The sequence below is a fragment of the Arabidopsis thaliana genome, chromosome 2 (assembly GCF_000001735.4).
Source record: "Arabidopsis thaliana chromosome 2, partial sequence".
Classification (NCBI taxonomy): domain Eukaryota; kingdom Viridiplantae; phylum Streptophyta; class Magnoliopsida; order Brassicales; family Brassicaceae; genus Arabidopsis; species Arabidopsis thaliana.
This window is the reverse complement of record NC_003071.7, coordinates 15,615,980-15,628,657: the sequence shown is the minus strand read 5'-3', so window position 1 is coordinate 15,628,657 and position 12,678 is coordinate 15,615,980. Positions and strand designations below refer to the sequence as shown.

The window sequence follows — 12,678 nt, the reverse complement described above, 5'->3', positions numbered from 1 at the left end:
ATTACAATTTTCCTGTCTTGTTCTTATTCATTTGGACATATTTTTAGAAACAACTTAAAACTGATTGCTGGTGAAATTGATGAGCATGTGATGTGATCGATAAAAAAAACAACTAGATGAGTGACTTGCGTCTATTATTTTACCAATCCTAGCTTCGACTATTAACCTATAAACGAAAATATCATGTTCTGATTAATTATATATGTAACTACGGTTTACAAACGAATATACGGACAACAAAAACATTTTTATACTTATCATATATCTAGAATTTGATGGAAATATAGGTTTTTGTTTCAAAGTAATTGTGAATAATCAAATATACGATCTTATATATACACACCCTATAATGAATCTTCACCGCGCATAGGTCATATATAAAGTTTACACAACATTTCTATATCACATTACCGAAATCATTCATGAATTAAGTTCGTTTATCTACATGTATAAGATTTTACACGCAAATTGTATCGTTTCTTAGAACATTAATTAATCATAACAGTCTGCATGCGAATGTTTCTCTCATCTGCAGAGCCAATCAATAAAACTTCAACATTCAAATTAGAAGATTCACAAAGTCATCATGATCCCTCGATAATGAACTTCAGCTGATGTGCATCGATAATGTACTAATATCGAGAGCGAGCATGTCTCTTGTTAATGAGTTTTTCAACAAGCCTACTATGAATATAACTTATGTGCCAAAATCTAAGTAACCATATGATCCACACGTACTATAAACCGAATGGATTTGTCCCAAGTGTTTTTTTTTTGGTTTTAATGTGAAGAATTTGTCCCTAGTTTATGTTTGCACCACTCACTATAGACGACTTCGTTATTATTTCTATCTAATCCTCAAATGTAAACGTCAAACAATCCTCAAATGTCATTTTCTCTTAACGATCGTAGCACTAAATAATCATCCGTCAGGACCGTCACAACTTTTTAAATACGGATTCTTTTTTTCTTCGTCAAAAGTAGTCGATGTTCGTGAGTTCAAAGTATCTCCTGTCAACAGTACATGAGCTTGCCATAACTAAAGTTTTTTTTCCAACCAAAACAAAGGTTTTTGGTAGTACGTAGCTAGTAGCTACTGTTTTGAAACAAAAATAATAGAAGGAGAAAATTAACACAAAGGAAGAATTTGGTTACGCGTGCCAAGATGAGCTGTATTTGTGTGGTTGGGGAAAGACCCGCGTGCTTAAATCTCTCACGTGTGAAGACCTCAACGAAGCAACAAAAAATAAATTGAAAAATGATTAATTAATAAACAAAAGAAAAAAAATAAAGAATACCAAATATATATTTTTTAAAATACAAAAATTTCTTTTTTCCCCCAAAAAAACAAGTACTTCTTTAAATATTTAAGAATATTTCATAACTCAGTTATAGAAAAAAAAATCGAAAATTAAGCAACTTAGAAGTGTTTTAGTCCAAAAAAATATATTTTCCCAAGCATGCCTTGACCAAATATTTAGGAAAACATTTTCTCTTTCTAAACTTTACTAATCGTTATTTTTTCTTAATAAATGTCGCACTTTTGAAAAATACTAAATAAAAAGTAAAGTAATTTATTTAAATAGAAACTAATCGATGACGAGCATGACGTGAAGACGCACTATATAACAACCATCCCTGAGCCAAAGCATTAGTGGTAACAAGATAAACTATAACAACAACGAAAAAAAAAAAAAAAAGTTTTCAGATATCGATTAGGTTTGTTTGACACTCGTAAAACTGTCTTAAGAAATTAGATTCTTGTGCTCAAAGAAACCTTAAACTGCTTACCTTTTCTCTTTCCGCCCAAAATTTAGAATCACATGGAAATCAAAGGTGAATCGATGCAAAAGTCAAAGTTCAGAAGAATCTGTGTCTTCTGTGGAAGCAGCCAAGGCAAGAAGAGCAGTTACCAAGATGCTGCTGTTGACCTCGGCAACGAACTGGTAACACGTTCATGACTTTCTACGTATTATCTTGTCTTTCATTCTGCTGGTGGTTTTTGAGATAAGATGATGTTGTGCTTCTCTGTTTCATTATGGTCTGCAAAAGTGTAATTTTCTTAAAGGTTTTTGATAAACATGTTCACATGATGTGTAGCTTTTGCAAATGCAGAGCATTTTTTCTTTCTTCTTTGAAACGTGCCAAGTGATATGGGTTTGAATGTGTGCTTCATGTAGAACTCAAAGCTTCAACTGTTTTTTTACCAAATCTAGGCTTCATGTGTAACTCTGTTTTATCTTGATTTTGTTATGCAGGTTTCAAGGAATATTGATCTAGTCTATGGAGGTGGGAGCATAGGATTGATGGGTTTGGTTTCACAAGCTGTTCATGATGGTGGTCGTCATGTTATTGGGTAACTTTCTCTCTTTAATATCTTCTCTTAAAACAACTTTGTGAATCTTTTTTAAGATTATACAGAAGAAAACTGTATTTTGAGTTTCTGATGGAACACAATTGTCATAAGAACTTCTAATAAACCTCATTTTTGTCATCTTGTTGTCACTCTACAGAATCATTCCCAAGACCCTCATGCCTAGAGAGGTAAAACATTTCAAGATTTCCCTATTTTTAATACTAAAACACTATTGTTTGTTTATTAATATGTATCTGTAGGTTCTCCAAATCCCCATTCAAAACACATTTAGTCTCCAGTCTTTGCTTCAGTTTTACTCTTCTCTCTATTTATTACCCTTTCTTAAGTCTAATGATTATGAGTCTGCCTCCTCTTCTTTTCAATTAGGTAACCTAAAATAAAAATATCTTCTTTGTTTATGTTATTTTAAACAAAAGGTATGTGAAAAAATGATGAAAAGAGGTGAACTAGATTAGGGTTCTGTAAAAAAAAAAATGGAATATGTAAGATATTCAAAAAAAGCCAATATTACGATTACTTGCAATGCCATCATTGCTTTTGCCTGTAGAAGAGTCCAAACCTGCTTTTTCTCTCTTTAACTACTTTTCATTATTACTTCCTTTTATATAAGTTTTTAAAAAAAATTGGTGGATGTGCTCTTTGTTTGCAGTTGACTGGTGAAACAGTAGGAGAAGTAAGAGCAGTTGCAGATATGCACCAAAGGAAAGCTGAGATGGCTAAGCACTCTGATGCTTTTATTGCCTTACCAGGTTGTGTTTTTAAACCCCATCCACCCAAAATTATCATCATTTTTTCACATTACTTTAAACCTAAAACTTTTCTTTCAAACCAAGTAATGATGATAAGGAAAAACTGGTCAAAACTCTAGTTACACATGAGTCTCAAGAACACCAGTTTAGGCATTTGTTAGCCTTTTAAATGAATTTTATGGGAAATCAAAAGTTTAAAAGAGGAATATTTGTTCATGAAAATATTAAAAAAGTTTGACTGATTTTGCCAAAAGAGAGAAGAAAACAATTTGGTTAAACTAAAAAACATGTTGTCTTGGTCAAGCTGTAGTGTGAAAGCTACACTGAAAAGTTTTTTTTGGTATGAAATTTTTAAAAAAATTATGAAAAGTCCCTACAGTCTAAGATAAAGGACCTTGACCCATCAACATCTGGCACTTAAAATTAGACATTTTTTTTTTGCTCTTCTCTTTACTCTGTTTATTGCTCTGCTTTTAACTTAGGAGGTACTATCCATATAGCTTGTGTAGTCTTACTGTGACCAAAGTTTTCTCCTTACCTATTTCAAGGTAAGAGACAAAACCTGAAACAGTCCCACAAATAGCATATTTTTGCCCACACTGAATCTGAAATCATTATGGAAAGTCAAGTTCTTTCAAAGATCTTGCTTTTCTAATCATATTCATCCCATTGTACAAACTTGTAACAGAGAAGAGAAGACTCTATTATTTGGTTTGTCTTGTACATAACAAACTTGTTGACTTGACCATATCATAGTTACTAATTTATCTCCTCTCTTTTTTTTTCAACTATCAAATCTAAAAGTTTTGTATGAAAATTGTAGGTGGTTATGGAACACTTGAAGAATTGCTTGAAGTCATAACTTGGGCTCAGCTTGGTATACATGACAAGCCGGTAAACAAATAAACCCTTCTATCACATTTTAATCAAAAAGTTTCAACTTTAATAACAACATATCATGCATCATTTTTCTGTAGGTGGGTTTGCTCAATGTTGATGGATACTACAACTCTCTGCTCTCATTCATTGACAAAGCAGTCGAAGAAGGATTTATTAGCCCGACTGCTCGTGAGATCATCGTCTCCGCACCTACTGCTAAAGAGCTGGTGAAAAAGCTAGAGGTAAATTAAACTTATAATGAAGATGGATCATTAATGTTTCTTCATAATCTCATAAATTGTTGTTGTTGTCTTTGTAGGAATATGCACCTTGCCATGAAAGGGTTGCAACGAAGCTTTGTTGGGAGATGGAACGGATTGGTTACTCCTCTGAAGAGTGATTCAGATCAAGATTATCTATATAACTATTTAAAATATTTTATAATATAGATTTGAAACTTTCGGAGATTTCATGATTTAATCTTACTAAAAAAGGAAGGGATAGATTTTGATTAGTTGGGTAAAATTTCCACTTCGGAGGAGATTTTTAATGTAAATTATTAGTAATGTCTTTTTAAGTCGAAGCTAAATGTTTTTAGTTTATGTAATTGTCGCAACTCTCTACTATTGTAAGTTGTAACCAAGACAAGTTTCACACTTTCGTATCTATCTCTCTTCACATTAAAATCAATACAGACGAAAAAAGAAAGATATATATTATCTGTATAAGATTATGTATTGTCAATACTCAATGCCAGAGACTGTCTCTTAACAACAACAACAACAGAAAAAACAAACGAAAACAACAAAAAAATCTAAAAAAGCTTCATAAAAAATGAAATCTAAAAAAGCAACCAGCTTTTCTTGAAATGGAAAAATATCTTTTGCCATTTCAAGAAAAGCTGGTTGCTTTTTTAGATTTCATTTTTTAGCCATTTAATACTAACCTTTATTATAAACTGTCTAAAAAATATTCAAAAAAATAAAGGCGTATGTAGATAGATTCTAATTTGCATGAGAAATTAAGTAATACAGTGGTAAAATAAAAATAAAACGAAATAACGTAATTTAGTAAAATAACATGTTATCAAGCAAAATAATTTATATCATATAATACCATAATCCATAACTGCGTACTTTCTAAGAAAATAAAACTTTTATTTGTTACCACGAAAATTGTAAAATAAATTGTGAATATCTACCTAAAAAACTCAATCATTTACCTAATTTATGAAAAATGTAAAATTAGACGTCAACATCTTTCAAATAGACGTTCAAAACATAAATCAATCAAAACCGACACTAATACTATGTTTTTGTCGATGTTAAAGTTAACATATACTGTTTTTATAATTTTTTAACAACGTCGGTTACTCTGTTCAATGGAATGTTAAATGTAACATTAAATTATTATATGCTTTTGTTAGAAATATTAAAGTTTCAAACTTTAAAGTTTAAGAACACTAATAGTAAGTTTTGGGTCAATTTTATTTGTTAAAGAAGTTTTGGGTCCATTTACATGACATTATTTATATCATTTGTCAAAAGGCCCAAACGTCTTTTTCAGTTGCTCTTTCTTGGTGGGAACTGTTTGAGCTCGAGTTCTATGATGAACGTGAGCCGGCCGGCGATTCACCCGGTTGATGCTCTTCCGGTGGCTCCTACTGCCGGAGCGATCGATAGACCACCAGTGAGGATGAAGGATGTGCAAGGCATGCCCGGAACCACCGGCGGTCTCATCCTCCGTCTCTCTCAGTTCGTTCCCGCTCTTATCTCCGTCTCCGTCATGGTCACTACCTCCGACTTCCGCTCCGCCACCGCATTCTGGTAACTGAACTCTAGAGTTAGGGATTTAGAATTTGATGAATTTAGATTCTGGAAACTTTAGGGTTTTTGGTAGTCTCTTTGATAACAGTTCTATGGAAATTTGGTGTTTTTCTCATCGAATTTGTTTGTTGTTGGTGTGTAATTAGGGGTTTGAGATGAAATTAGGCTTCTTGGTTTTGAAATTAGTGTTTTGAGTTCATGTTTAATCTGCATAGCATCAGAATTTGGATTTAGTTTGAGCAATTTGGTTTTAGACTATATGAATCTGACAAGCTCTTATCTGTTACTGTGATAGTTGCTTGGTTCTTGCGGTTAGCCTGCAAAGCCTGTGGAGCTTGTCTCTTTTTATTATCGATGCTTATGCTCTTCTGGTGAGAAGAAGCCTTCGAAATCACTCCGTTGTTCAGTGTTTCACTATTGGAGATGGAGTAAGGACTAAATCAACCTCACACTTGGTTGTTCAATGTTTCATTTTTGATGTGTTAATTAGTAAGTGGAGTATCGTGACTGACGGTTTTTTCATCCCCTATTGTGTTGCAGGTCACATCGACGCTCACGTTTGCAGCTGCATCTGCTTCTGCTGGCATAACTGTACTCATCAACGATCTTGGACAATGTAACGTGAATCACTGCACAAGGTTTGAGACTGCCACAGCAATGGCCTTCATCAGCTGGTTTGCTGTGTCTCCTTCCTTTATTCTCAACTTCTGGTCCTTAGCCACCCACTAAATATATAGCACACAAGTTGAGTTCAGAGAAATCCATCTTTCTAGTATAATGTAAATAAAGGGTGGAGTATAATGTATCGCTTGATTAGCAAATGTTTTGAGACAGATATTATATTGGAAAATCATAGTACAAGAAAACAAGCTCGATTCTGAGTCATCAAGTTTATATCAACAAAATAGTGATTGATGTGGAATCTTGAGGCAAGTCAGGAGTCCGACGATGAGTAACCAACAGGAAAGTTAGATATGTGACGAAATCAATCAGTGCTCAAAATGAAATTGATGTGATGGAATGGAGTTTGACAAATTCATGAAACTATTATGAAAGGTTTTAGCTTTCATCTGTTATGCAACTGGCAGAAATATGATTCAGAACGTATTTATAAACCTAAGGATCAAAGACTATATTTGGAGATAACAAATCACCATCTAATACTCAGAAATAAACTAAATGAATGCAGTGAGAGGGCCTGAGAACTGAATTCAAAAAAAATACAAGACTCTGTGGTTGGTGCTGTTAAAAAGTTAATTTCCATGAAAGAGCCTATATGATGTATATGACATTCCGGGATTTCTTACCAGCGGAGGACTAAATCTATAACTGACAACATGTCAACATATCAAGAACAGTATTCTAACGGGGTGCCTGCCGTGAGTGGCACTTTAACCGTGAAGCTTCAAGCTCTTGTTTTAATGTCTCTATTTGAATGAGCAATGCCGCATTTTCCTACCCAAGAGATAGTGAACTAATGAGCCATGATCATCCAACATAAGCCAACACCAAAAGAAATTTGAAAATCTTGAGTGGGAATGTCACCTTTTTTAATGACTCTAGCTTTTGATTGGAGGTAAAGGTGTTTCCATTCCCAGATGACTCTTTGATCTGTACCAGAACAAGACAATGCCCATAATCAACTAAAACAGATGAAATGAACGAGTCAACTAAACCTTTGGTACCAACTTTTTCATGTCATAAAACCTACTACCATATAATAGCCATGAAAGCCAATAAGATACACTTTAAACCATTTACCAAAACCATTGAATGAACAAACCACGAAAACAATCTAAGTAGAGCAGACACGGCTGTACATTTTGAGGATACCGTCAAGACCAATCAACTACAGAGCAACTAGTGACAGTCTTGCTCAGTGTGAAGACAAGTACATTGAAAATAATCTCTAAAGCAACTAAAGCAATTAGGCTTAGTAAATACCAGTGAAAGTTCTGTGTTACATTTAGAAGCTTTCTCAGCTTCCTTATCAAACATTCTCCGCCAATCTGCAGATTCATCCATTGCCTCTCTATTTGCCAAATCAAACTGTCTCCTACACCAATGTAAAATCTCAAACCATAAACACTTACTTGATTAATCCAATTAACCACCACTACAACACTAACCATAAACCTCTAATTACATAAAATGCAGCTGAAATACAAAAAGTCAATTCACAAAAAAGTTGAAAATCCAAAACTACTGAAATTGAGAAGACCCTTCATCATGTTATTACAGAAAAATCAATACTTTGAGCAAATCATTAGAAGAAAACCCAGAAATTACAATGATTAAACGGAATCAAATGAAGTATTATTCAAACCTTAAGCGCTCTGTGTCATCGGAAGATAGAGTATAATCGATAGTCCAAAGCCTTAAGTAAACACCGATACCAAGAACAAGAGCTAGAACCAAACCCACCAGTATCGTCTTCCTCTCAGATCCTCCCGCCATTCTTCCTCCTCTGATTAGACTCAACAACATCAAGGAGCTTGCCCCAAAGAAGACGACGATTCATTTTCAGGAAACGGTTCAACTAAACCGGAGAATATTAAAGTAAACCGAACAGAACCGAGTAGTCTAATTTGTACAGATTGGGTTACAAAGCCCATAGATGATAGAAGCCCATAAGGGTAGATCCGTAAATGTCTCTTTCGTAAACCCTAATTTTCACACTCCTTCAAAAACCTTGGAGCTCTTCTTCAAGCGCCTCCTCGTTTCGGAACTTCGATCGTAGAAACCTTGAAAATCCGAGACATCCACAATGCCGCCAAAGTTGGATCCGAGTCAGATCGTTGACGTGTACGTCCGAGTAACCGGGGGAGAAGTCGGAGCAGCGAGTTCTCTAGCTCCCAAAATCGGTCCGCTAGGTCTCGCACCAAAGAAGATCGGAGAAGATATCGCGAAAGAAACCGCAAAGGAATGGAAAGGATTACGTGTAACCGTCAAGCTCACAGTGCAGAATCGTCAGGCGAAAGTGACGGTGGTTCCATCAGCAGCAGCACTCGTCATCAAGGCGTTGAAAGAGCCGGAGAGAGATAGGAAGAAGGTGAAGAACATTAAGCATAACGGGAACATCTCGTTTGATGATGTGACTGAGATTGCTAGGATCATGAGACCTAGATCTATTGCTAAGGAATTGAGTGGAACAGTGAGGGAGATTCTGGGAACTTGTGTGTCTGTTGGTTGTACTGTGGATGGGAAAGATCCTAAAGATATTCAACAGGAGATTCAAGATGGTGAAGTTGAGATTCCTGAGAACTGAAGAATTTGGAAATGATGGTGTGTTTGTTTCCTTTGCCTTTTGAGATTTTAGTTTCTTCTTCTTATGTTTTGTTTAGAACAACGACAAGTCAGTTTTGGATTGTTATTGCTGCTTTTTTATCTAATCTCAATTTTATGCTTATGCTTAGTTTCTTTCAATTTTATACGAAATGCTTGAACTTGCCTTAGGAAATTGAATCTGCGTTTAGTATCGTATCTTGCTGATAATCTAGAAGAACATTGATTCGTGATTCGTCTCTCTTGGAATGTTTGTGAAGCTAAATTGTAGAAATGAAGAAGAACAATGGCAATGCTTGTAGTTCATTCATCTGTATTCGCTAAATTGTGTTTGCCTCTCTTAAATTGGTTTCTTTGTTCTTCATCTCCCATTCAACACATTGTGTAGGGTATATAATCGAAGAAAAAGTTGTCTTTCTCGATTTTTTTTCTCAATACACCAAACTTACATACGTTGCAAAGATGAATTGAAAAACATTTCACTCGATTTAATATGGAATCACACAGTTAGAAATAGAAAATAGGAAGAAGCTAAGATACGAGTGGAAAAGAGGATATGTTTCTACATAATTGTAGGCACACTTTTTTTCTTTCGTGGCTAAGTTTAAACGTTGGCTGCACTTCTGAATGAACCGAGGGACTTGGAGCCTGAGGCCCTTAGAACGAATTGGTGATAAAATGCAGCTATCGTAGCTCCAATGAATGGTCCCACCCAGAATATCCACTGTAATTATGTAAGACCAAAAACACTTTAGTATTTTTCCTCCGTCCATAATTTGATTAATTTTAAATAATTAAGAAATAGAAACGTACGTGGTCATCCCATGGCTTGCTCTTGTTAAAGATTACGGCGGCTCCGAAACTCCTAGCCGGGTTGATACCGGTTCCGGTGATCGGAATAGTGGCCAAATGTACCATAAACACCGCAAACCCAATCGGAAGTGGCGCCAAAACCTTTCGTTTCATAATTCATAACCCAAAGTATTAGTTAATGATATCATGTAATTAACTAACGATCTTATAACTGATAAAAATAAATACTAACCGGAACGTGGGAGTCTCTAGCGTTGCGTTTGGGATCAGTAGCGGAGAAGACTGTGTAGACAAGCACGAATGTTCCGATGATCTCTGCCGCGAGTCCGGTGCCTGTATTGTAGCCGTCAGCTAGAAAGTTGGCTCCTCCACCGTAATTAACATAGTGAGAGCTTTGAAATGCCTTCACAAACCCAACTCCACAAATAGCACCCAAACACTGAGCCACCATGTAAAGCACCGCCCTAATCAGCGATACCTTCCGGGCTAAGAACAAACCAAACGTCACCGCAGGGTTTATGTGACCACCTACAAAGTTCTTGGGGTTAATTTCAAATAAATTACAAAACAAAGGACAAATTTGAAAGGTCCACAAATGTTAAATTTTCTGAACCGGGTAATAAACCGGACCGGTTTCGATATATGATACCTGAGATACCGGCGGTGCAGTAGACAAGGATGAAGATCATGCCACCAAAAGCCCACGCGATGCCAAGGATTCCGACGCCGCCGCAGTCAACTCCACCGGCTTTTGTGTCGGACTGAATCTTGTAACCAATGACAGTTAAAACGGTGACGTACAAGAAGAGGAGAGTGGCTACGAACTCGGCGATGACTGCTCTGTATAAAGACCACTTGGTAAGCTCCTCTGCGTCGAAAAACGGTGTTGGCGGAGGATCTTCGTAATCTCTCGTCTGAAATCCATCAGGTCCTTCCACGTCTTTAGCCATATGTGTTAATGGATGTTTCTGGACTTTCTAAGTAAGTGTTTTGCTTTGTGGTTGTTGTAGGGCTTGTGGTTGTGAGATGAAGAATAAAGGTTCTTTATATAGAGTGAGCTCTTGGTTTGTGCTACTGTTGATTTTGACACTTTTGATTTAATGTCACAACTTACAACATTGATGTTTTGTTTTATGGTATTTTTTTTTGTAACGAATGCATAAGTTGGTTTAGTGGTAATTTTTTTTTTTTGCTAAAGAAGTTGGTCAGTGGTAACTAAAGGAAATCTAAAACAAGTATTAATTTTTTTTTTATCTCAGTAACTTGATAATCTAAATCAGTGAGAACCAATACAAAAAATCTCCTAAAGATATAATTTAACATTTCCTGAAAAGTTTATACAAATAGTATAAATCTCATACTGTAATTCATTTCCAAATAACTAGATTGTTAAATGCTACTGATAGATCACCGTCCCAAGAGTCACGTCATTAAATTTTGTTAGGCATCACCCAAAAAATTTGACCGTTGACAAAAAACCAAAAACCGATAAAACGTGAGCAATTATATAAGTGAACATATTTGACAATGATGATCATATATACTTGTGTGTTAACATACATACCTTATCTTTTAGCTGTATCCACATTGCATATACTGTAGGTGCTTTTTAAGTTTTTGATAAATAATGATTTTATATGATTAGTAAAGTATTTGTCTCGATCGTGTCACACGATTCTTTTGTTTTTCTGCCGTTTCAAGCACATTCTGGATCATTCGTGCATCTTTTTCATGATAGTTGGTAAACATATAGTATATATAGTAAGCGAATATTTGTATAGGAAAATGAAATGGTATTTTAGGTCATTTTGTATAATAAGTTAAATAACGCATAAATACGTAATTTATTTGAGACTTAACTTTTTCGGTGTAAGCTGAGTGTTAAATCTGTCATAGGACACTACAATCAAATTATAACTCTATATATACTCCATCGACTATATATTGACTCAACATATCATGATAGAATTACATATGAGTCAGATGTAATTTTATGATCTGTTATTGTGGATTCATTGTTAGCAAGCATATATATACGTGTGTTCAGAAGACTAAAAAATTTACTATGAAATGAAAGAACATTTATTTGTTTGGAACAAAAAATGTTTATCATAACAAATTAACCCATTTTTCCACAGAGAACAATACCATTCGTAACCAATATCGAGTAGACAATTCTTTAACAAAACAGAAAGCGACAAAGATGAAAGAAAACAAAAATAAAACCAGGGGAGAGACCGAGAGAGAGAGAGCACCTTTCTGACGTGGAAATATAATCCAATAAGAGCAGAGAAATGTCGCTACAACGATAAGGATATTGTGACGTGGCAAAACATTGGCCATGAACACCACATTACACCACATTCCTTTTGTCTATGTACACTTTTTATTTTTCCAATTTATTTTTGTAGACAGACTAGTGATTAGTGAATACTGAATAATATACGTAAGAAAATTGCAATTGGAAATTTGGAATTGAGGAGTGAGAGCAAATGATTGTTGAATATGGGGACTAAACAACGTGGCATAAGAGGAGTGGTTGGGACGGCTGAACTGGAGTTGGACTTAATCTGTATGGACGGTGCCGATGCAATTGACGGAGCTAATCAATTCTATATGGGGCGGTTTCTCCGGTCCAGTGGACCCAACTTTCATCATATTTTCTACTTTAGTGGAAACATAACCCGTGAAGCGACGCCGTTTCTTTTATCATGTCCATGTGATAAATTATGTTTTTGTTATATGGTAG

General features: G+C 35.2%; 5 protein-coding genes across 8 annotated transcripts; 3 read left to right on the top strand and 2 right to left on the bottom strand.

Moving 5' to 3' along the window:
- Nucleotides 1-1,625: 1,625 nt before the first annotated feature.
- Nucleotides 1,626-4,730, top strand: LOG3 (lysine decarboxylase family protein). Of its 2 annotated transcripts, NM_001202767.1 has the most exons (8): nt 1,720-1,946; nt 2,259-2,356; nt 2,514-2,544; nt 3,027-3,126; nt 3,385-3,456; nt 3,950-4,020; nt 4,104-4,247; nt 4,325-4,667. In NM_001202767.1, exons 1-8 carry the CDS (start codon nt 1,824-1,826, stop codon nt 4,403-4,405), a joined length of 720 nt encoding a protein of 239 aa, NP_001189696.1. In that variant the 5' UTR covers nt 1,720-1,823; the 3' UTR covers nt 4,406-4,667. The 2 variants fall into 2 exon arrangements, with proteins under 2 accessions (NP_181258.2, NP_001189696.1); NM_129277.3 differs by lacking the exon at nt 3,385-3,456 and having other exon boundaries at nt 1,626-1,946; nt 4,325-4,730.
- Nucleotides 4,731-5,497: 767 nt separating this feature from the next.
- AT2G37200 (Uncharacterized protein family (UPF0497)) lies at nt 5,498-6,843 on the top strand. Of its 2 annotated transcripts, none has more exons than NM_001336643.1 (3): nt 5,498-5,831; nt 6,127-6,259; nt 6,372-6,843. In NM_001336643.1, the coding sequence occupies exons 1-3, from the start codon at nt 5,524-5,526 to the stop codon at nt 6,558-6,560; spliced, it is 630 nt and encodes a 209-aa protein (NP_001325327.1). In that variant the 5' UTR covers nt 5,498-5,523; the 3' UTR covers nt 6,561-6,843. The 2 variants fall into 2 exon arrangements, with proteins under 2 accessions (NP_001325327.1, NP_181257.2); NM_129276.5 differs by having other exon boundaries at nt 5,554-5,831; nt 6,372-6,821.
- Nucleotides 6,778-8,401, bottom strand: AT2G37195 (acyl-CoA-binding domain protein). Of its 2 annotated transcripts, none has more exons than NM_001336642.1 (4): nt 8,158-8,401; nt 7,776-7,887; nt 7,377-7,442; nt 6,778-7,286 (listed from the first exon to the last, which is right to left on the bottom strand). In NM_001336642.1, exons 1-4 carry the CDS (start codon nt 8,316-8,318, stop codon nt 7,194-7,196), a joined length of 432 nt encoding a protein of 143 aa, NP_001323532.1. In that variant the 5' UTR covers nt 8,319-8,401; the 3' UTR covers nt 6,778-7,193. The 2 variants fall into 2 exon arrangements, with proteins under 2 accessions (NP_001323532.1, NP_850279.1); NM_179948.2 differs by having other exon boundaries at nt 7,007-7,286; nt 8,158-8,309.
- Nucleotides 8,402-8,501: 100 nt separating this feature from the next.
- Nucleotides 8,502-9,452, top strand: AT2G37190 (Ribosomal protein L11 family protein). Its single transcript, NM_129275.3, has one exon. It carries the CDS (start codon nt 8,599-8,601, stop codon nt 9,097-9,099), a length of 501 nt encoding a protein of 166 aa, NP_181256.1. The 5' UTR covers nt 8,502-8,598; the 3' UTR covers nt 9,100-9,452.
- Nucleotides 9,453-9,502: 50 nt separating this feature from the next.
- Nucleotides 9,503-11,023, bottom strand: RD28 (Aquaporin-like superfamily protein). The gene is made up of 4 exons (NM_129274.4): nt 10,579-11,023; nt 10,162-10,457; nt 9,930-10,070; nt 9,503-9,840 (listed from the first exon to the last, which is right to left on the bottom strand). Exons 1-4 carry the CDS (start codon nt 10,877-10,879, stop codon nt 9,721-9,723), a joined length of 858 nt encoding a protein of 285 aa, NP_181255.1. The 5' UTR covers nt 10,880-11,023; the 3' UTR covers nt 9,503-9,720.
- Between the last annotated feature and the right edge of the window lie 1,655 nt (nt 11,024-12,678).